Raw genomic sequence first — 21,987 nt, 5'->3', positions numbered from 1 at the left:
TGTGTGCTATAGAGGTCTCTTATTTGATGGTGTCGTGTTGGTTGGATCGAACAGACTTCTTAACTGATGCTCAAGTTGACCTTCTAATTAGAGATGGCTAGCTCTTCCTACTTTAGAGCAGGCTCTTCTAACCTTGCTAGAAGATGCTTAGAACGCGACTTATCTTTAGGGAGTTGTTTTTGTCTTATTACTAAGTCTCTCTAAAGGTAAATAGTTTCCCAAGCATGAAGTATATATGGTCGAAGTGCATTTGGTGAAAGTCTATGACACTACGAAGTTATCATGGTCGGGCGATTGGTAGAAAAGAGCGATCTTAAAGATGACGTTGTAGAACCTCAAGATACAGACACGAAGTCATATATATATAATGGTTAAAAATAATAAGTAATAGTTTTCTCTCTCCACATTTAATTACTTATTATTTTTAACCACTAGATTGAAAAGAATCAATGGTCTAAATTTAGAGTAAGTTATAATAACTTATTCCTGGAGTAAATATAACCCTCCTCATATATATATATATATATATATATATATATATATATATATATATATATATATATATATATATATATATATATATATATATATATATATATATATATATATATATATATATATATATATATATATATATATATATATATATATATATATATATATAATTCTTTAAGCATGAGGAACAAAGGGGCGAAGTGCTTTAAGTGAGAGACTCGTTTATACAATTTTATTATTATTATTATTATTATTATTATTATTATTATTATTATTATTATTATTATTATTATTATTATTATTGTTGTTGTTATTATTACTATTTATTATTATATGTTAATTACTTATTGCTCTTTTTAATTCTTATCATTTTACTATATTTTTTTTCATATTATTAAGGAAAAAATTATAAAGTAAATCATAATTTTTCTTTCACGTATAAAAATAAATGTGTTTTTTAATTTGTGTATAATATACCAAAAATAACTTGTATTTTGAGACGAAGAAAAATATACGATTTAATTCAATTTGAATTTTTCACTAAATTTTTTTATTCAAAATGATTAAGGTGCGTAATATTCTAGAGAGATAATTTATTCCTTGTTAAAAAATGAAACAATATTTTTAAAAATCCAAAAATCCATTAGTTCTAATAAAAAGGATAGAAAAATATTATCTTTTATAGCTCTGCTAGAATTGAACATATAGCCTTCCAAATAAAACATCATTTTCTTACCATACCAACTGAGCTAAGTAAGCATTTATACGCAAATTTTTTCCGGACAAATATACTAAATTTTAATTTTTGAGGCCTAAAATACCTTTGAAAAAATATTTTTTTGAGGCCCAAGGCGAGGCCCCTAGTCCGCCTTACCCTTGGGCCGGCCGTACTAAAAGATAACACAATGACACATGTAGTTAATAGACACATATACAATATTCGGTATTTATAACGGTGACGGTGAGTACAAATACCATTACTTATTGATTAAAAACCCACATTAAAGTTGAGCGGCGTTTTATTTGATTGGGTAAATTACAATTTGATCTTTCGCAACTGCGATCAGGGAGGTTGAAACCACTTAATATCAGAACTGATCTCTAATCTAGATTAAACCGATGGTAAAAACCAAAAAAAAAAAAAAATTTAACTAAATCCTTAATTTTGTTAATTTCTTGATCGTAATTTTGTTCTTAGAAAATATTAAATACATATAAATATAAATATAATAAATTTTTTAATAAAAACGGTACCGGTAAATATTTTAAAATCAATAAATATTTATCTAGTGAATACTTACACAGAGATGAAAAAATAGAAATATCATTTTTATTTAACAAAATGGATAGTGAAGAAATATTATATATATTCATAAATACTCATTGTCAGTCTTATTTACTGCATTTCAAGGATTAGATTTAAACTTGATAACATTAGTTCAGTTACTATACATTATTTTCATCCCATACTAACAACAATGTTTTGTTTAAAAGAGCATGTTGCAGTTAATGTAAAGGTATTAAAGAGTTTGTCACTTGTCAATATTTCTCTATTATTTTTTGTAATTTTTCAACACAAGAGAAAAGAAACAAAAGGGCTCGTGAGTTGATACGATGTTTTCATTTGAGTTGCATTTTGAGGATAAATTATTGGTCTGTATTGGAGTTTTGTTTGTTTTCTACAATCATACTATGTGCATGTTTGGATATGAGTTTGGAATTGGTAGACGCACGTTTAAAAGATCTTCCACCGTGAAAGTCAGAAGCGACAAATTGTAGCTTCTACGTAGACGTGATAATTTGCCGTGATTTTGGATAACCCAACGCCACCCCAAACATGCTTTATGTGAGATTGTGAATTGTAGTTGTGTTATGATTGCACATTTGTAGTCTGTCTTTTAGTGTAGGTGAGAATGCTTTTTGACCGTCCATTGCATAGAGTTGAATTCGCATTTTAAAATAGTATTAATTATGAGATAGGCAAATACTACTTCCTTCGTTTTTTTATTGTACGTTATTTGAGAAATATAGTTGTAATAAATTATAAATCGTTTTATGCAACAATTATAAATTTATTCTCATCTTTGTTGCATTGGAACATACTATGGTAATTATTATTTGATAATTTTTAACAATCTTCCATTTGTTCTAATAATGACAAAAGTTCATTTCTGAAATAAAGATATAAAGAATGTTAATACAGTTTGGTATTTTTCGATTTAAAACTTAACCTTAGTGAAGATAACACAAAGTTTAATCGGAATCTTAGGTAACAATGCTTTTAAACCATTAATCCATATAATTAGACCGGTGTTACCTTACACACACTCTTTAAAGGTTCTCCCTCTACATATCTCGCTTAGCACTTATTTATGACCATATATTATTCTGTTTCATGAATTTTTTATGAGAGAAACTCCAACTCTCACTTTGAGACGGCACCATCTCGAAATTTACATAGGTGAAGTTCATGTTGTATCCTTTTCCATGAGATACGTATCTTCGCTTAAGAACTTCATTAAGAGGTTTTGAAAACCTCAACCCTCTATTGAAAATAGTCAACATTGTTACCCAAATGTCTGACTTACATCCAATTCAACGACTTGTTGTTACCCATTGTATCTTGAAGTTAATGTTTTGTTAACATAAGATTGGGTTGCTGCCGCTGTCGGAACTCTTATTTAAGGAGTTTCAACCCCATCCCTCTCGAGGTTGTTTTTACTAAGTCTCTGGCCAGTGGCTTAGTAAACGGATCTGCCAAATTATAGCTTGTTCGTATATAGGTGAGTAAAATGATTTCATCCTTAATCAATTTTCTCACGAACGAATGTCTCAATTGTTCCTCAAACTAGTGTAAATATCCACTCAGTTATAGATTTATGATCTCCAACATTAGATATCCAACTCGCATTGGTATATCCTTCTAGTATGGCAGGGAACCTGCCATGGTGAAGGCCGAGATCTTTGATTCACAATAAGCCAAAAATCCTCGTGATTGCCTTTCAATGTTATGTAATTTGATTACTAGTAAATCTACTCATTTTACTAACTGCAAATGATATATCGGGTATGGTACATTGCATTAAGTACATGAGACACCTTATTGCACTTCCATTGTTCTTTTGAAGTTTGACGACATGATCAAAAGGAGTGGTTACTTCCTTAAATTTGTAGATGTTTGAATTTATCAAGCATTTTCTCAATATAGTGTGTTTGATTAAGTTCATTACCCCCACTATTTCTCTTAACTTTGATCCCTAGAATTGTGTCAACAAGTCCAAGATCTTTCATCTTGAAAGTGGAAGTTAGAAACCTATTTATTTCTAAAATTCCATTCAAATCATTACTAATTTATCAGCATGTTATCGACATAGAGACAAAGGAATATTACAGTGTTTCTGCACACCTTTGTGTATAAACAATTGTCACAACAATTAGGAATAAATCCATTAGAGAGTATCACATAATCAAACTTTTGATGCCATTTTTTTTGTGCTTGTTTTAAGCCATATAAGGATTTGGTAAGCTTACACACCTTTTGTTTGTTTCCAGGAAGCACGCGGTCTTCTATTTGTTCCATGTATATTTTCTCACCGAGATCTCCATTTAGGAAGGATGTTTTGACATCCATCTGATGAACTGTAAGTTCATTCAAAAAAGCTAAGGCAAACAACAATCTAATTGTGGTTAGCCTTGCTACTGATGCATAGGTGTCAAAGTAATATATGCATTCCTTTTGTCTAAATATTTTTGCCACTAGTCTAGCCTTATAAGTGTTTAAAGTACCATCACTATGGTATTTTCTTTTAAACATCCACTTGCATCCAAGGGGCCTTGATCCATTTGGTAAGTCAACAAGTTCCCAAGTGTGGTTTAACACGATTGAGTCCATTTCATCTTGGATAGCGTCCTTCCAAAAGGAAAATTCCCTTGAAGTTATTGCTTCCTTGTATGTTTTAGGATCATCCCCTACTTGGAGAATGACCGAAATAATTTGAACGAAATTCTTACAATTTCCTTCAACCAGATGAAAGGAGATAAATTGAGGATCGATTTCATCTGGTCCTAAATTCCTTGTTTTCCGGACTCTCTTGCTTATCCTAGGCTCGGGTTGTGATTCAATGATTCGAGGAGCGCCTTCAGGTTGTATTTCTACAATTCGAGAAGATTCTTCTTAACAAGATTCTTTATCCGCGGCCGACTCTGATTCTTTATCCTTGGTGATAAGATTTTCAAATATTTCCACATCTCGGGATTATACAATTACATTAGACTATAAATTTAACAGTTTATATGCCTTACTATTTTGTGCATATCCAACAAAGGCACATCTTATCCCTCGAGGACCCAACTTGGTTCTCTTAGGATCCATGTTTTTGTAGTAAGCCACGCACCCCCACACTTTAAAGGAACTGATATTTGGCGCTCTGCCTTTCCATGCTTCATATGGAAAAATACCGGTTTTCTTTAAAGGAATTCTATTGATTATGTGACAAGCGGATAGTAGGGCCTCACCCTATAAATTGAAAGGTAGTTCGGAATGAATCAACATGGCATTCATCATCTCTTGATATGTTCGATTCTTTCTTTCGGCCATGCCATTTTGTTGCGGTGTGCGAGGTACTAAACATTCATGTATTATGCCATGTTCTTCACAAAATACATCAAAATCAGTAGAAAAGTATTCACCGCCCCTATCACTCCTAAGAACTTTATACTTCTACTTAATTGATTTTCTACTTCTGCTTTATAAATCTTAAAGGCATTAAAAGCATCATCTTTATGCTTTAAGAGATATACATGAGTGTATCTAGAGGAATCGTCGATGAATGTAATAAAGTATATATTTCCTCCGCGTGTTAACATGCCATTAAATTCACACAAATCTGAATGTATAAGATCAAGTAAATTTGTATTTCTTTCAACACTTTTGAAAGGTTTCTTAATCATTTTTTATTTGACACATAATTCACATTTTTTGAAATCATTTATATCGCATGAAATTAATCCAGATTTAATTAGTCTCTTCATAGAACTAATACCGGAATGTGCTAATATATTGTGCCATAAAGAAACAGACTCAAGCATGTAAGCAGAATTAGAAATTTCATTAATAATATTATCGGTAGTACATAATTTGATCATTCCCTCGGCGGAATATCCTTTTCCAACAAACACTCAATTACGGGTCAAAATAAGTTTGCCCGATTCATAAACAGATTTAATACCCAATTTTCCCAATAAATCCCCACTAACAAGATTCCTATTCATGTCGGGGACATGAAGCACATTGACAAGAGTAACTTTCTTTCCGAAAGTGAAGTTGAGTTCGACTGATTCGGTTCCAACAACCTTATAGAGGACTTCATTTCCCATTTGTACTTCTTGTCCATCATTTGCCTCGGAATAGGTTTTGAATGCAGCCTTGTCATAGGAGATATGTACTGTAGCACATGTATCATACCACCAACCTTGAACTTTCCCTTTGATTGCCATAACTTCTCTCACCGTAGCAATTATGTCATCATTGGCTCGAACTGCATTGATCTCATTTTTTGACTTGTGCCTGCAATCTCGAGCATATTGTCCAGGTTTACCGCACACGTACCATCCATTTTTTGGACCTTTAAGACCGCCAGAATTCTTGAACTTGTTATGTTCCTTCTTTGGTCCAAGATGAATCTTCATGTCATCATGTTTCTTCTTTCCTTTGGTGGTCACAACATTTGCTTTGGAAAGACCCGCAAATTCTGATTTCTCCCTTTCCTTCGATTCCTCCTCGATTCGAAGATGTTTCTGGATTTTCTCCAAAGAGAAGTCCTCATAACTGTGCAACAATTTCTTTCGGTAGCCTTCCTAAGAAGGTGGTAATTTGGCAATGATTGCACCAACTTGAAAGGTCTCAGGGATGTCTATTTTTACTGCTTTTATTTTATTCACAAGGACTTACAATTCATGCACTTGGGGAAGAATGAGTTTAGAGTCTATGAATTTAAAATCAAAATATTTAGAAATTAAGAACTTCTTCGTACCTTCCTCTTTAGCCTTGAATTTAAATTCGAGTGCTTTTCAGATTTTTGTTGTCGACGGATTATTCGTATAGAGGTCATATAGACGATTAGATAGCATGTTCAAAATATGTCCACGACATAGCAGTTCGTCCTCCTTACGTTTCATGCGCTCCTTCTTGACTTCTTCAGAATCATTTTCGGTTGGTTCAGGAATTGATGTTAAGTCGGGATCCAAGACATAATGAACCTTCAAGGGAGTCAGTAGGAATGTCATCTTGTCTTGCCATCTGGTGTAGTTAGTTCCATCAAAATGATTCAATTTGACAAGATCCTGGTTCATAACTTTGATGCTTGAAACTGCAACGTCGGAAGCCATTGAAAAATAAATACTTTTAAGATTGTTAGAAATATCGGAAAGATCAAAAAGATTCAGGCTGAATCGTGAATGAAGTCACTTTTCTTAAAAGGATTTCAAGCACTCTCTTAATTGTTTTAGAGTTTGGAAATCAAGAATACCCAGGATAATGTCAGTCTTACTCGAGTCTGCACAAGACTGGTGAAGAACTCGAATGCAAAGAAGAGTGTCTGGAATAATGAAGAGGATTTATGATTTTTTTTTGTTTTATTTTGGATTCATAAATGTGTATTTATAGGTCATGCATGCGTTGTTTCATAAGCTTGCAACTCTTGATGAAACAACACATTTTCACCATATATTGCAATAATTCATCTATAATGACACAAGACACCCCTTCATGAAATATTGTAAATTTAAATTAAAAAACAAATTTTATGCAACAACCATAAATCTATTCTCCTTTTTGTCATATTGGAACATATTGTGGTAATTATTATTTTATAATTTCCAACAACAACATCATTGATGAAGCTTTGGAAAGAACTCATGAAAAGGGATAGAAGAAGAGAATGTAGCATGCATAGTATTGCATTCTTAGACTATGTTTCGGAGTTTGGAGGGGAAGGGAGGGGAGGGCTTTGGAAAATAGGAAGAATTGGGTGAAGAGAATAAAAAGATTTTGGGTAGGAGGGTTTTGGAGGATTTGATTTTATTCATAACACCAAAAACCCCATAAAATGGGGGAACTCAAAAATTATATTGAAGGAGGGTTTTGGAGGACTTACATAAATTTTGCAAATATCGTTTAGGTTGTTATACTATTTTGAAAATTAAAAATTTTGTAATGATAATGAGTCTTTTATCATTCTAAACAAAATCATTTTTTTAAAAAATGTCAAATATTTTTCTATATTATTTTAAAAATTCGATTTTGGAAGTCTTCCTCTCCCCTTCTTTTCCCTCCAAACTCCCAAACATAGCCTTAAAAAATAAGTGAGACTCATTTCGTCCTTATATACAAGTGTTACACATGGATCAAGTAACTAACTCGCCAACAAATTTAACTACTTTACTCTTCTACTTAGATACTACTTAAAATATTGATATTTAAATTAAATTCTAAACACTTCTAAAACAATATAAAAGAGTTAAATTAAATTAACAGAAATATAAACAAAATATATGTTTGTTTAAATCCCTAGGATTCACAATTGTAGAATTATAAATTCGTTAATAAATAATAGGACCAAACCACTTCAATTTTAATTAAGTTTTTCTAAACTCAAATAAAATACAAATTTTGTTTATTTAAGTCATATACTTAACAATCAACCAGAACTTGCAAATATTTCTAGGTGCTAAATTTATTTGCAATTTCTAATATTTTTATAAGTTTATTACCGAAGAGAGAACATCGATTAATTTTTTTAATTAAATTATTTAGTGCTAGTTATAAAAAAAATGAATGTGTGTTAATTACAAAATATAGAGATAGCAGTTGTTTTTTTAACAAGATAAACTAGAACTAGTTTCTAAATAAAACAATATAGAAAAAGTAGTTCGTTACATTAAATTTTAGAAGTTATAGAAATACATTAAATTTTGCCTTGTAAAATAACAAGCACCAGTGGTCTAGTGGTAGAATAGTACCCTGCCACGGTACAGACCCGGGTTCGATTCCCGGCTGGTGCAAAACCATTTTGTTCTTTTTTTCTTTTACAAATTCAAGAAATGCTCTTATTCTTTGGAGCAAATGATTAAATTTAAAACGTTTCTTATTATTTATTTACACCATATATTCGAATAAACTTTTGTATACAGACTAAACTTAATTAATTTTACAAAGATGAATAATATTAAATAACAATTAATTATTAACTTTGACCCTTTAGAAATTAGATAAACAGTATTTATATTTTAAATAATTTTTGGCAAATGATTTATTTAAGATAGTTAAATATATATTATTGTGGTAATTAAATATAAATATATAATAGTTTATTCAAAAAATAGTAATTTAGGATACTCTATACCACTTTCGCCAAATTTTAAAAACTTAAAATTAGGTAACTTAATTAAAAATTAAATAAATATGCTAGTATATGTTACATTGTTACTGTACATATAAATTAATCTTTACCAATATTATTGTTTACAAATGTATTGAATTTGACCCATTATCACTTCTTTTATAAACAATTGCATGTAAACTTTTGGAATATAAAGTTTTGAATGTATTTTAAGCTTTGTTTATTTTTGTAAAATAAACTATACATTGTTTTATCTTGCACTACTCAAACAGACACAGAATATTAAAATTGAGTATACATTTCAGTCTAAAAATTTGAATTCGTTTTAATCCTTTGTATTGGTAGAAATGTTTTTATAGTTGTTCTATCTTGCACTACTCAAATAGACACAAGCTTACACGTTTACGAATTTATCATTACCAGAATTGACATTATGACATACTCCATCCATGTAACGGATTTTGCATATATTTATACTATTTTTAGCTATATAATATTCTCCCCCTTAATTCTCATAACTCATTACAGAATAAATTAGAATTCAAATTTAAATGAACAGAAATTCTCCCCCTTAATTCTCATAACTCATTACAGAATAAATTAGAATTCAAATTTAAATGAACAGAAATTCTCCCCCTTAATTCTCATAACTCATTACAGAATAAATTAGAATTCAAATTTAAATGAACAGAAATTCTCCCCCTTAATTCTCACTATATACTTTGTCAAAGTGCTAAAAAAATTCAAATTTTGAATTTATTATATAATGATCATTGTTTTATTTTTATTAGCCTATTTAAAAATTTATTTTATTTCAATGTAAATAATTTAACTAATATTTAAGTAAAATAACAAATTAAAAAAATCAATGGTACTAAATATTTATTTGTATTAACTTATCGAAAACTTATTTAATAGCATAAATTATTCGTTTGTGAAAATTTATAGAAAACAACTTATGACACTACCATTGTTCAAAATAAAATATCAAATTAAAAAAATAATGATACTGAATATTTATTTATTTTATCTGAATTCACTTAATAATCCATAATAACATAAAACTATTTGTCAGTGTTTTAAAAACAAAACCGGTTCGGCCGGTCAAATCGGTTAGACTATGAACCAGAGGATAGAGTGGTCCGGTAAAGTTATTGAACCATAATTACAATTGATCCGGTAAAAATCGGTGTGACCCAGCCGATTTACTGATCAGACCCGTGAATAGGGAGTTTACGGGTTGATCTTTTTATGTCTAACTTTTTAGCTTAATTATAATTTGAATCCTCTATTTTTATTTTCTTAATTTTTGGTGCCTCTATTTTAAAATCAGATTCTATTAATATTTATAATTATATTAAGTTATTATAATGACTAAATAATATTAAAATTATAAAATAAAATTTCGTCAAATTTTAAGAATCTAACCAATAACCCCCTTCAAAACTATTATGATTATAATTTTAGCATGAATCTTTTTATATTTAATCCAGTCAAAGAGAAATAAGTATACCAATAGTTAGTAGGTTCAGTGGTGATAGGTCACGGTTCGATTCCCGCAACTGCGATCGGGAGGAGGTTTGACTGCAACTGCAATCGAGAGGAGACTTGACCCACTTGATGTCAGAGCTGATCCCCCGCACCAGACTATACCGGTAATGATAAATAAATAAAAAAATTATATATATTCAAAAAATTCCAACATATCTCTCTAATGCAATCATCATTTCGACCAATGATCCACTGATCCGACCAGTGACCCACTCACCTAATGGGTGCAATTACCGTGTATAGATAAAAATCTATGCACCGTGCATAAATTATTATGGATCATTGGATCAAATTCTAGACATCAATTGTTATTACTCAATACTCAATACTCAATATTCAATACTGGATTAAAAACATGATCCAATGGCTTAGGTAGACTTATGCATGGTGCATAAGGAAAATCCTTATGCATATTAGCCAAAGCCTCGTCTAATCACCTAATAGCTTGACGGATTGATAACCGAGTTTTAAAACTTAAAAAAGAAATTATAAAAAAGAATTTATATTAACGCTTTTTTAGAACAAGTGACATAAACTTTAAAATAAATAGTTATACATTTTCTATCTTAAAAAAACTGATATGAACCTCCATACGTTAGACCGTATACTCAGTAAGTTTAATGACTTTGATCCATTCTCCTACCTAATCACTAGCAACCAGTAATATTATATGATTTGTTTAAATTTTTAAAGAAAAGTATGTTATTTTTTTGTTTAAAATGATGATGAGATATTTTGTATTTCTCTCATTTATAAAAAATATTTTTTTTCAAAATCAAAACTAAATTAAATAATTTTTCATAGCAAAATCACATACTCAAAAACATAACAAAAGTGTTAAAAATAAACAAACAAGCCCATATATTGGTTCGGGTGAAACTTGACTCGAATCATATAAGCAATGCACAAATACAAATCAATGAAGTTATAACTATACTAAAACTAATGAACACTTTGAAGCTGCAATTTTAATTAATAATTAATAACAATATGCAGGCCTGAGAATAGAGAGCTGCAAAGGGTGACAATTGTTACAAGGAAACATATATGACAAATTTATACAACCAACTCAGAACAAAATTATTTCACATGCACTTTGACTTTCTCAAACTTTACTAGGTAACACTTAATGCATTTGAATTAACCATGATTTGATACAGGGCCGTTTGTTTTGGCTTTTTTTAAAACTGATTTTTATAGTGTTACCAAATTTTGTGAAAAAATTTTTTACAAAGAAATTTTTTATAAAAACTTCAAATGAAAATTTTGTTTGAATAGTTATTCTCAAAATGTGATTTTAGGTATTTCATTTATTTATGAAAAAAAAATTGGATATCAAAATTTAAAAAAATCACTTAATTTTGAAGTTATTTCAAATAGATTTTCATAAAAATCATTTTTGAAATACAACTTTTTGAAAAAATTATGATTTTGACTAAATTTTGTTCTTCAATTATGTACGTTTATGTCATAGGATGTCAAATTAAGTGTTTCATTTTAGAAAAAACGAATATAAAAAAACTTGTAATATTTTGAAAAACAGTTTTAAAAAATCTATTTTCAAAAATACAAAGAAAAAATCCAGTTTTTTAAAGCTGAAACAAACTGGCCCCAAATCACAAATCGGTGACACTGATTTTATTGAAGCTTGAAATAGTAGTTTTTATTTAACAAGAGCAGGATGGCAAAGTTTCCAGATTGCGTATACATAAATTAAGATGTTTAAAACTTCAAATATACAATCTTGACAATGACGTGTTCAAAACTAAATCAAATTAAGATACAGAAATGTAAATTCAATATATGATCGAAAGATGTTAATGAAACTGAAATAAATAAATTAATAATATAATGTTGTAATCATTTTCTCTCTAGGTAGCACGGACACCCCAAATACGACCTAGACACTAACACGGCGACACCGGTAATAATTTGAAAAAGTGAATAAATTATACGTAATCACAGGTGTCAAGCACGGACACGACATGCCATTTTTCAGGAGTCGGTGCTACATAGATTTCTCTTGAAAAGGATGTTACCAAACAAAAGTTAAATAATTCATTACCAAAATTTGACCTGAAGAGATGAGAAAAATACCAATGCCAACAGCTTTTGCACTCTGCTAGAATCCTTGTACAAAAAGCGGCAGCTTCGTCTTGTCTTTACAACAAAGATACGATTATTTGGTCTCTTTTACTTCTCAGTTCTTCAGCAGAAGTGGCTATAGCTACCAATCAATCCGGAATTTCCCCTTCCTCCAATTGCTCTGACTGCACTTGCTGATGGAGCTTGTCAACGTCGTCAAACACATCTATTTCATTTTCATCTTTCTTTGGAAATTCACAATCAAAATCTGGGAAGCCTTGAGGAAATTCACAATCAAAACCATAGGAATCATCATACAATACTCGTTCAAAGTCAAACATCTCAGATTCAGGCAATTGTGGGAAAGCCGTGTCTATGAAAGATGGGGGCGAAAGATTTCCCTCAATGTCTCCTTCAAAAACGGGTATATATAATGAATCATTTAGTGCTTTCTCAGAAAGCGTATTTTCAGTAAGCACTTGATGTGATGGACTTGATTCTGCATGCTTCAAAAGATCAAAAACCATAGGATCATCAAAGTTGTTGTCATCTTCAATCTCTTCTTCCCGGAACGATACACCTTCTGGAATTAGGTTAACTTCACTATCTTTTTGTGGTGATTTAGGTGTACTAGGAATGACGTTCTTAATAACTTCGAAATTGATAGTGTGAGACGGCAAGAAAACAAAAACAACAGGATACTCCAAAATGACTACATTTTCCAATTGTTGTCTGATTGGTGCTTTCATATCCAATTCTTTGAAGGGTGACTTGGGACCCTATATTAAGATAAACATAGATGAAATTTAGAAATAAAATGAAGTCAATTTTGATGCAGTCAATCAATTATCTAAGGGTGTGTTTGGATGGAAAGTTTGGACGACTAAATATATATAGAACGAATAACATGGTAGAGATGCCCATAAAAGTTTCATTTCCTCTGAAAAATCCTCTATCCAAACATACCCTAAAACTCTAGTAGCTTTTATACTACATTTCAACCACATAAAAAGTATAGAAAACCACCTTTGGATATTTACGAATAAAGAGCTTGAGATGATCTCGTTGGTTACAAAACTCTTTTAGTTGATGATTCCAAGGACCTGGTTCGAGGTGCTTCTCTAGAATGGTGTCAAAGCTTGAATTTTCATGAACACTGGATGAAATGAATGTAGCATCCTTTCAAAATTGTATTCTCTAAATTCTTAAGCATGTAAGAAGAAGATAAGGCACATGATCTAAATGGCTTACCCGTGGTCGTGTAAAACAATATTTGTCGAGTGAAAACGCCATTCTATTGTCCAATGTATAGACTTCTTCCTGAAAGCACAACATAAATATATTAGTAATTTATTTGAAACAAAAGCTTTCACGTCAATTATCTAAATGTGAAACAATCCAATAATCCAGTGATAACAATTACAGATCACAAAAATAGCGGTATGTTAAAATTCTGCCACGACATCGTGTTATAGCGTTCCAATAGGGACTGGCTGACAATACTTTACTCGGTAACATAACGCACAACAAATGCAATTTGTTCAAATTCCGCTATACTATGGTGCTACTGTAGCACCACTATGTGATATCAATTCATAAGAAAAAAGCCGCAGTGAATAAAAAAAAATTAAATTAATCTAAGATTCACACCATCCCTTTGTATGTTACATACCATGTATACATAGAAAGTTAAAAAATAAACAAGGAAATAATAGCATGTGTACAAAAGAAAGAAATTTTTCTAATGTATGTACCACCTCCTAAAACAATAAATGTTTGTCACGGAAAGATGATAATACCGATTGTCAAATTGAGTCCGATTATTCTCTCTTTTAGACATTCCATTAGGGAGAAACAATAGATTTGTGTTCCGGCTTCTAGCAGCATGTTGCAGGCTTTTGAGGTAACGGGGTAACTTAAAATATGGAGTAGACACGCCTAACTTTGTTCTCGTTCTCGAAGCAACTTCAGCCACTCTCTTCACATCCTCCAGCAAATTATAATCTAGATGGAGGAAAGAACAATAACAAGAAGCATGGAAAATTAAAAAATGTTGTCAAGATCAAAGGCATAACATAACACAAAGTTTAAACTTTAAAGAATAAGTACCAGATAACAATATATTGTCATTAAACTGTGAAATAGGAACAAATTCAGTCTGGTTCCTCTTGCCGTTACACCCGGTCCGAACTTTGTGAGCTTTTACACAAGGAAGACTGCACGATTGTATCGAGCAACCCGGGCACTTGTACTTTGAGGGGTTGGATTTGCATTCTTCACACTGGATTAGCAATTTGGGAATGATTCTATTAGAAACATTCTCTGTTTGTTCTTCTCTTTGAGGAACAGAAGCAGACATGTTTTCGAAGCGGTTTGATGTAAATGAATTGAAATTAAATTCTTTTCACGTAACAAGGATCATCATACTGCACAAACAAGCAACACATGATTACATCAGAAATTTTCAAACATTAAAACATACCAAATTAAAAGAGTAAAAGATGATATTGTAAACCTAATTACCAATTATTGAAACACTGAAAAATGCGTCTCTATCGTAATTAAATTAACAGATAGCTGAAATAGCGGAGTTTCGGGCCCGATACAGTGAAGATTTTAAGAACTAAAAACATGTAAAATAAAATGAAAAGAGGAAAAGCTAGAATTTCTTCTTACTGGTGGAAGCAGTGTAATTTCGGCTGCGTTGGCGGCGAGGTTTTGGGTGATTCGGCTGTGTTACTGGTGGACGCCGTGTATTTCAAGTTGTTTCTGATACCACAAGGGCAAGGTGGTAGTGATTATGGGGCTCAGGAAAGTAGGTTGGGCTTGGGCCACTACTTAGATGATTGTTTTGACAGATTTTAACATGCAACTTCTAAGTATAACTTAGCACCCCACACTAAGAATTTTTTTAGCATTTTACCCTTACAAAAGATAAAATTATTGGTTTTCAAAATTCTTATCAAGTATCGGAAATTTAGTTTAAAATTACTTGAATATAAAAAAATTCATAAACTCTGGAAATTTTTGTTTTATATGAAAATATACTGACAATTTAAATTTTTTGACACATGCAGGTAGTTCCATATCCAAAAAATTTAAAATTTTTTATATGTATCAAAAAGTTTCGAAAATTTTAAATTTTTTTATATGTATCAAAAAGTTCAGAAAATTTTGGAAATTCTGGTAGACAGTTAGTTGTTGATTTTCTTTCATTATTTTTTTGAAATAAATAACTTGATAAAATAACTACACGATAAAATATAAATATAAAATGGAAAAATGTGCGACATATAAGAATACAATATAAATTATGATGATTTTCTAAGTTCATCTTCCCAATACCTAATTTGTATCGCATATGCTATTTTCTAAGTTCATCTCCAACAGTCAGTGACGGATGCGAATGGATAATCAGGTTTTAACTTTACATAAACCCAATGATTGTTGTTAACAAAACCAACAACGATGACTTTATGTCAAGATTTTTCAGGAAAAAGTGATGTTAAATCTCTTGGAAAGGGAGACAAATATGTTAAATCTTTTGCACGTGGGAAATCTGGAAATTGAGACAAGTAAAGGTCTCTAAAAGAAATCAGAATACTTGACGGCTGATTTTTAGTTGGTTTTAAACACGATCTCTTTTTAGGATGACTCCTCAGCAAGCCCTCAACATACTCCCACGATGAAGGATTGTGATGCACATCACTCTCTCAGGCCTTTCTGTTCTTCTTAACTCCCCTTTTTGGCTTGTATTTCACCGGCGGTGGACATGAATTGTCTTATATGATTTCTTAGACGATCCATTATGTCATGGCCATCTAAATTCTTAGATAGTTAATGGTTGTACAACCCACACCTAACTATCACCTTCCCTCCGCTACCACTAAGCACATATCTCATGCTAAAAAACACTTAACTTTCATACTATAAATGTCTTCTAAGGGACTTTTGCTTTCAAATGTATTCTTCCTTTTGTAGTTTCCTCCTCTCTCACAATCCATAATCAATTTATCTATCCTCTCTTACATTCCATTTGCAGTATCAGAATGAATAGTGACATTAGTAATACCATGTTATTTACCAATGTACCGTGTCCATGCTAATACTTCGGCTCGGGAGGAAAATATCTATCATTTACAATCATATAAATAATAAGAATATCAATATCATAGAGAAAAAAACGTTTAAATTCTTAATAGATTAAAAAGAAAACATATCTCGTCAATGGTGATGAACTGCGTATAATTTGTTCAGAAATATGTGGATGATACTTTCTGTTCTTGACTACACAAGTAAAGCATTAATCTGTACTACACAATTTTTTAAGTTTTTGTCGGATTTTTAAGAAATTTCATGAATTTTTACCGAATTTTTGAAGAATCTATGAGTTTTTATCCAATTTTTAAAAGATCTATGAGTTTTTTTTACAAAATTTTTGGGAATTTTCATGAGTTTTTATTAAATTTTTATTTTAAAAAATTAATGTAAATCATAGTTATTTTATACCTGGCTTTTTCAAATATTCGGTATAAAATGCCAAATCTATCAAAATATAACTGATAGTGTTAACTTCTACTTTTCTGCCTATCAAATATAAGCGGTTGAATATTTCAAAATTTTGGAAAATTACAAAATATAGCGAATTTACCAAAGAATTGGGTAGTTTTAACTTCATTTTTCTATAGGCCTATCTGATATTAATTATCAAATTTTATTTTAACATGAAGTAAATAATGAGAAGGACATTTTGATCAATACAAAATATAGGTAGGGTGTCTGTCATGTATGAGTAGGAGGTGGCAGGAGAAAATATTTTGTTTTCAGTGAAATAGTTATTCTCATTTTAAGAACGTTTGTTAGATGGATTTAAATTGAATTTTAAAGAATGCGAGGTTGAGAAATCTCAGGGCGAGCCTGGTGAAGCCTGAAGACGTCCATCTTGATCCGAGTCATACCTCAGAGGCAGGGACGAGGATCCTCTTCCTTTGGTCAGGAACAATCCTCTATGACGTGGAGCGTTGTACAAATATAAATACATTGTCGCATCTCATAAGACAAAAACAAAATGTAAACGCCAATAATGCTAAATCCAACAAGGTATTTCCAAAAATAAATAAAAAAAACTACATATAATATTATGCATACAAGTATTAGGGAAAACAATACACAACAAAGTAATGAGAAAAGATGGAAAGAAGCACGAAAAGCAATAAGCTTTCGAGCTAAAGATTGCAATTGATAAAAAATGCTCATCATTCTTTTTCAAAAAATAAATTTCATGATACTGAGCCTTAAGTGTAATCAACTGACCCCGAAGAGGTTCCTCTATTATCAGCATATCCTTATCCCATTCGGCAAGCTCCTCCACAACACTGCGATTAATAGGGACACGATTTTTGTTTCAACTTTTCCCCGAAAAGCATCATATTCCATCTTCTTAAGTTGACCCTCGAGACTCTCCACCTGCTCGGCCAACTCTGTTGAGGATCCACATATACACCTTTATTCAAATAACAAAGATTGGTATTCTATGTGACCCTGTATCACCAGACGACCTTCCTCAAGATTCACCTTCTTCTTCTCGATTAGATCACATTGAGCCCTTAACAAATACACCTCTTGAGGTAGGACAAAAGAAGCCAAAATCTCTTTAGGCTTAACTACTAACTGGTTAAGGAGAGGCACTGTCCTCATAACCCTGATAGCTATCTCTTTTTCCAGTTTAAAACAGACAAAAGAAGGAAGTTAACTAACATAAGAAAAATTATAAAAAAGAATTTATACTAACAGTACATATCAATTAAAAAGGTGCTTAAAACGCTTTTTTAGAACAAGCGGCATAAACTTTAAAATAAATAGTTATACATTTTCTATCTTAAAAAAATTGATATGAACCTCCATAGATTAAACCGTATACTATAAATAGTTATACATTTTCTATCTTAAAAAAACTGATATGAACCTCCATAGATTAAACCGTATACTCACTCAGTTAGTTTGATGATTTGATCTATTCTCCTACCTACTGACTAGCAACCAGTAATATTACATGATTTGTTTAAATTTTTAAAGAAAAGTATGTTTTTTTTTGTTTAAAATGATGATGAGATATTTCGTATTTCTCTCATTTATAAAAATATATTTTTTCAAAATCAAAACTAAATTAAATAATTTTTCATAGCAAAATCACATACTCAAAAACATAACAAGTGTTAAAAATAAACAAATAGCACGTATATTGGTCCAGGTGAAACTTTACTCGAATCATATAAGCAATGCACAAATACAATTATGCAGGCCTGAGAATAGAGAGCTGGAAAGGGTGACAATTGTTACAAGGAAACATATATGACAAATTTATACAACCAACTCAGAATAAAATTATTTCACATGGACTTTGACTTTCTCAAACTTTACTAGGTAACACTTAATGCATATTTGAATTAACCATGATTTGATCAAATCACAAATCAGTGACACTGATTTTATTGAAGCTTGAAATAGTAGTTTTTATTTAACAAGAGCAGGATGGCAAATTTTCCAGATTGCGCATACATAAATTAAGATGTTTAAAACTTCAAGTATACAATCTTGACAATGACATGTTCAAAACTAAATGAAATTAAGATGCAAAAATGTAAATTCAATATATGATCGAAAAAGATGTCAATGAAACTGAAATAAATTAATAATATAATGTTGTAATCAATTTCTCTCTAGGAAGCACGGACACCCCACCGATAATAATTTAAAAAAGTGAATAAATTATATGTAATCACATGTGTCAAGCACGGACAGGACATGACATTTTTCAGAGGTGTCGGTGCTACATAGATTTCTCTTGAAAAGTATGTTACCATACAAAAATTAAATAATTCAATACCAAACTTTGACCAGAAAAGCGACAATTTCGTCTTGTCTTTACAACAAATATACGATTATTTGGTCTCTTTTACTTCTCAATTCTTCACCAGAAGTGGCTATAGCAACCAATCTATCTGGAATTCCCCCTTCCTCCAATTGCTCTGACTGCCCTTGCTGACGGAGCTTGTCAACGACGTCAAACACATCTGTTTCATTTTCATCTTTTTTTGGAAATTCACAATCAAAATCTTGGAAGGCTTGGGGAAATACTCAATCAAAACCATAGGAATCATGATAGGAAGTTTCCTATCAAAGTATGAAATTAAGGTTCGACAATAAAAAGAGAAAGACATTAAAAATAAGCTAAGAAAATAGAGATAAAAATAACTTTGATTTCTTTGATTTCTTTGATTCCCTTGATTGTGTCAAAGACACTACATATATAAATCTCATAGTGGATGTTCTATTAAAGGTCCAAATACACAAAAGTCCAATAAAATACTAATAATATAAGTTCTATTATTACCCTTATTAATAACAATATTACTAATGTAAATCATATAATACCCTTCTATCATTTCCGTGGGGTTCACTTGAACCTTGTCCTCAAGGTTCTAAAATAATAAATAACTTAAAAATTCCATTTCTTATCCTATCTACAAGAGCATTACCGAGGCACTTCTACAATCTCCTTTGCCTTATCTTCATCATTGTTGATTTGAGCTTTACCACTTAGATGACGAGGCACGTATTTAAGTATACTCCAAATATAATATGAAGCTTCTCTAATATTTATGCAACTACTAGCTAATGAAACATATCGTGGATAATAAAAAAAGTACCACGCGAGAAGGTGTACCGGTAATCAAAGATTTAATTTGTATGCTTATGAGTTTGTTATTGTGGTTACCATGCTTAAGCTCTCAATTATTATCATTTGACCACCATTGTTTCAGGACATGAGCCTCGAGAAACTTCTGGTCCTCCATTGAGACAACAAACAACTTGGCTTCATTTTGCTCAATTGTAGGAAAATAGGTTTTTATATGTGGAAAATTGACGACCAAGCCACCAAAATAGGTTTTTTTAGTGACTGAAAAGTGACAGACGCCATTGTTGCGTTTTTGAAGTTTCACAACGTTCTGCAAGTGCATCTACAGAAAAGATGAAACGTTAGGTAGTTTCGTAGATGCACCTACGGAAGATTTCCGTATTGGCTGCCAGTTAGACCATCACAGTTATCTTCTGGAGCGCGTCATGCGGCAGTTTGGCTAGTGTCAGACAATACCTTGCCACAATTTCGTCCCCGCTCCTATCGTCATTACTCGTCGGCAGATAGATGAGGTCTTTGCTGACTCTAAGCATCACATGGTTCCCGACGAGGCTCGGGTGACCAGATTAGAGAGAGACTAGAGTTGCGCCAGCGGATACATCACTTGGTACTTCACACTTCACAATGTCAAACCCATACACGATCCCCACTACAGCGGGATCACCACCCAGACTAGCCCATGAGGAGATCTTGCAGACTCATCAGTCTCAGTTGGACCACAACAACGATGTTCCTCTTTGCATTCGTGAGATAACTGACATGACACTGACAGACATTGCCGATGGTTTATTTCCTGAGGGGATTGATCACAGGCGTGTTCTGTATGGTATCATTAGGGTGGAAGATGAGAACATATTTATACCGTCGATATCGTGCCAGGACAAGTGAGACACTTGACGGTAGAGGCAGAGTATCCAACATACGACATGGTGGATTTAGAGGCGGGGCTAGAGGCAGAGGAGTGGAAGATGATGTTGTCCGACACACACAGTAGTGATGCCTGTGATTTTATTGATGTTTGTATTTTGATTACATTTTTGTACTTTATTTTGATTATGTATTTGACATTATTTGGATGATTTATATGACATATTCTTTTGGTGTACTATATTCCATTGCCTTTAAATTGCATTACTTTAATGTACTTTAATTTGGTGTTTTATTTTTGTTAAAATATTGGAGTTTAGGAGTGAAATGTAGTTGATTTGAAAAATATAACAAAAGGTTTCATAGATATATCTACGGAACATTATGTTTTTATCACGTTCCGTAGATACGTCTACGAAAGATTCACTTAACAGAATTAATTTGAATTTCTCCAACGTTCACTAAGTTTTTAATGCTTCCGTAGAATGATGTATCTACGGGAAAAAAGCAATTTAAAAAAAAAAACGCTTGCGAATGTGTATTTACGAAAACAGAAGACATAATTAAAAGGCTTAAATGCATTTTTAGTCCCGGTAAGTTAGCGAGTTTTTTATTTTCGTCCCTGTAAGTTTGTTTTTTTGGTTTGAGTCCCTATATCTTACTTTCTATATCTTACTTTTTATTTGAGGTTTAGTTCTTAAAGGCAAAATCTCGGATTTCCCAGTGAATTTTCCTGCAGATTTTGATTTTAGGGACTAAAACAAACGCGAAAAAATAGAGAGACTAAAAAAAAAAATTACAGTAATAAAAATTAAAAACTCGTTAAATTACAAGGACCAAAAATGTATTTAAGCATAATTAAAATTTCGCCAAATAAATAAAAGTGTCAAG

The 21,987-nt window shown here is 31.5% G+C and overlaps 1 protein-coding gene and 1 non-coding gene across 2 annotated transcripts; one reads left to right on the top strand and one right to left on the bottom strand.

Moving 5' to 3' along the window:
- The first annotated feature begins 8,485 nt into the window (after positions 1-8,485).
- On the top strand, positions 8,486-8,556 carry TRNAG-GCC (transfer RNA glycine (anticodon GCC)). Its single transcript has one exon. It is a non-coding gene; the product is annotated as a tRNA-Gly (tRNA).
- A 3,706-nt stretch (positions 8,557-12,262) lies between these two features.
- Positions 12,263-15,329, bottom strand: LOC131653226 (uncharacterized). The gene is made up of 6 exons (XM_058923312.1): positions 15,207-15,329; positions 14,640-14,956; positions 14,330-14,534; positions 13,782-13,850; positions 13,557-13,686; positions 12,263-13,309 (listed from the first exon to the last, which is right to left on the bottom strand). The coding sequence occupies exons 2-6, from the start codon at positions 14,887-14,889 to the stop codon at positions 12,680-12,682; spliced, it is 1,284 nt and encodes a 427-aa protein (XP_058779295.1). The 5' UTR covers positions 14,890-14,956; positions 15,207-15,329; the 3' UTR covers positions 12,263-12,679.
- Between the last annotated feature and the right edge of the window lie 6,658 nt (positions 15,330-21,987).

This window comes from Vicia villosa, linkage group LG2, assembly GCF_029867415.1.
Source record: "Vicia villosa cultivar HV-30 ecotype Madison, WI linkage group LG2, Vvil1.0, whole genome shotgun sequence".
Lineage (NCBI taxonomy): Eukaryota > Viridiplantae > Streptophyta > Magnoliopsida > Fabales > Fabaceae > Vicia > Vicia villosa.
Note: the sequence above shows the minus strand (reverse complement) of the source record. Positions and strands in the feature narration are given on the sequence as shown.

Excerpts from the sequence above, each read along its gene's own strand:
- LOC131653226 (XM_058923312.1), bottom strand. The coding sequence starts at position 14,889 with ATGTCTGCTTCTGTTCCTCAAAGAGAAGAACAAACAGAGAATGTTTCT. Across the intron at positions 14,535-14,639 it reads TGACAATATATTGTTATCTG|ATTATAATTTGCTGGAGGAT; the intron begins GTACTTATTCTT and ends TCCTCCATCTAG. Across the intron at positions 13,687-13,781 it reads ATTGTTTTACACGACCACGG|TGTTCATGAAAATTCAAGCT; the intron begins GTAAGCCATTTA and ends CATTTCATCCAG.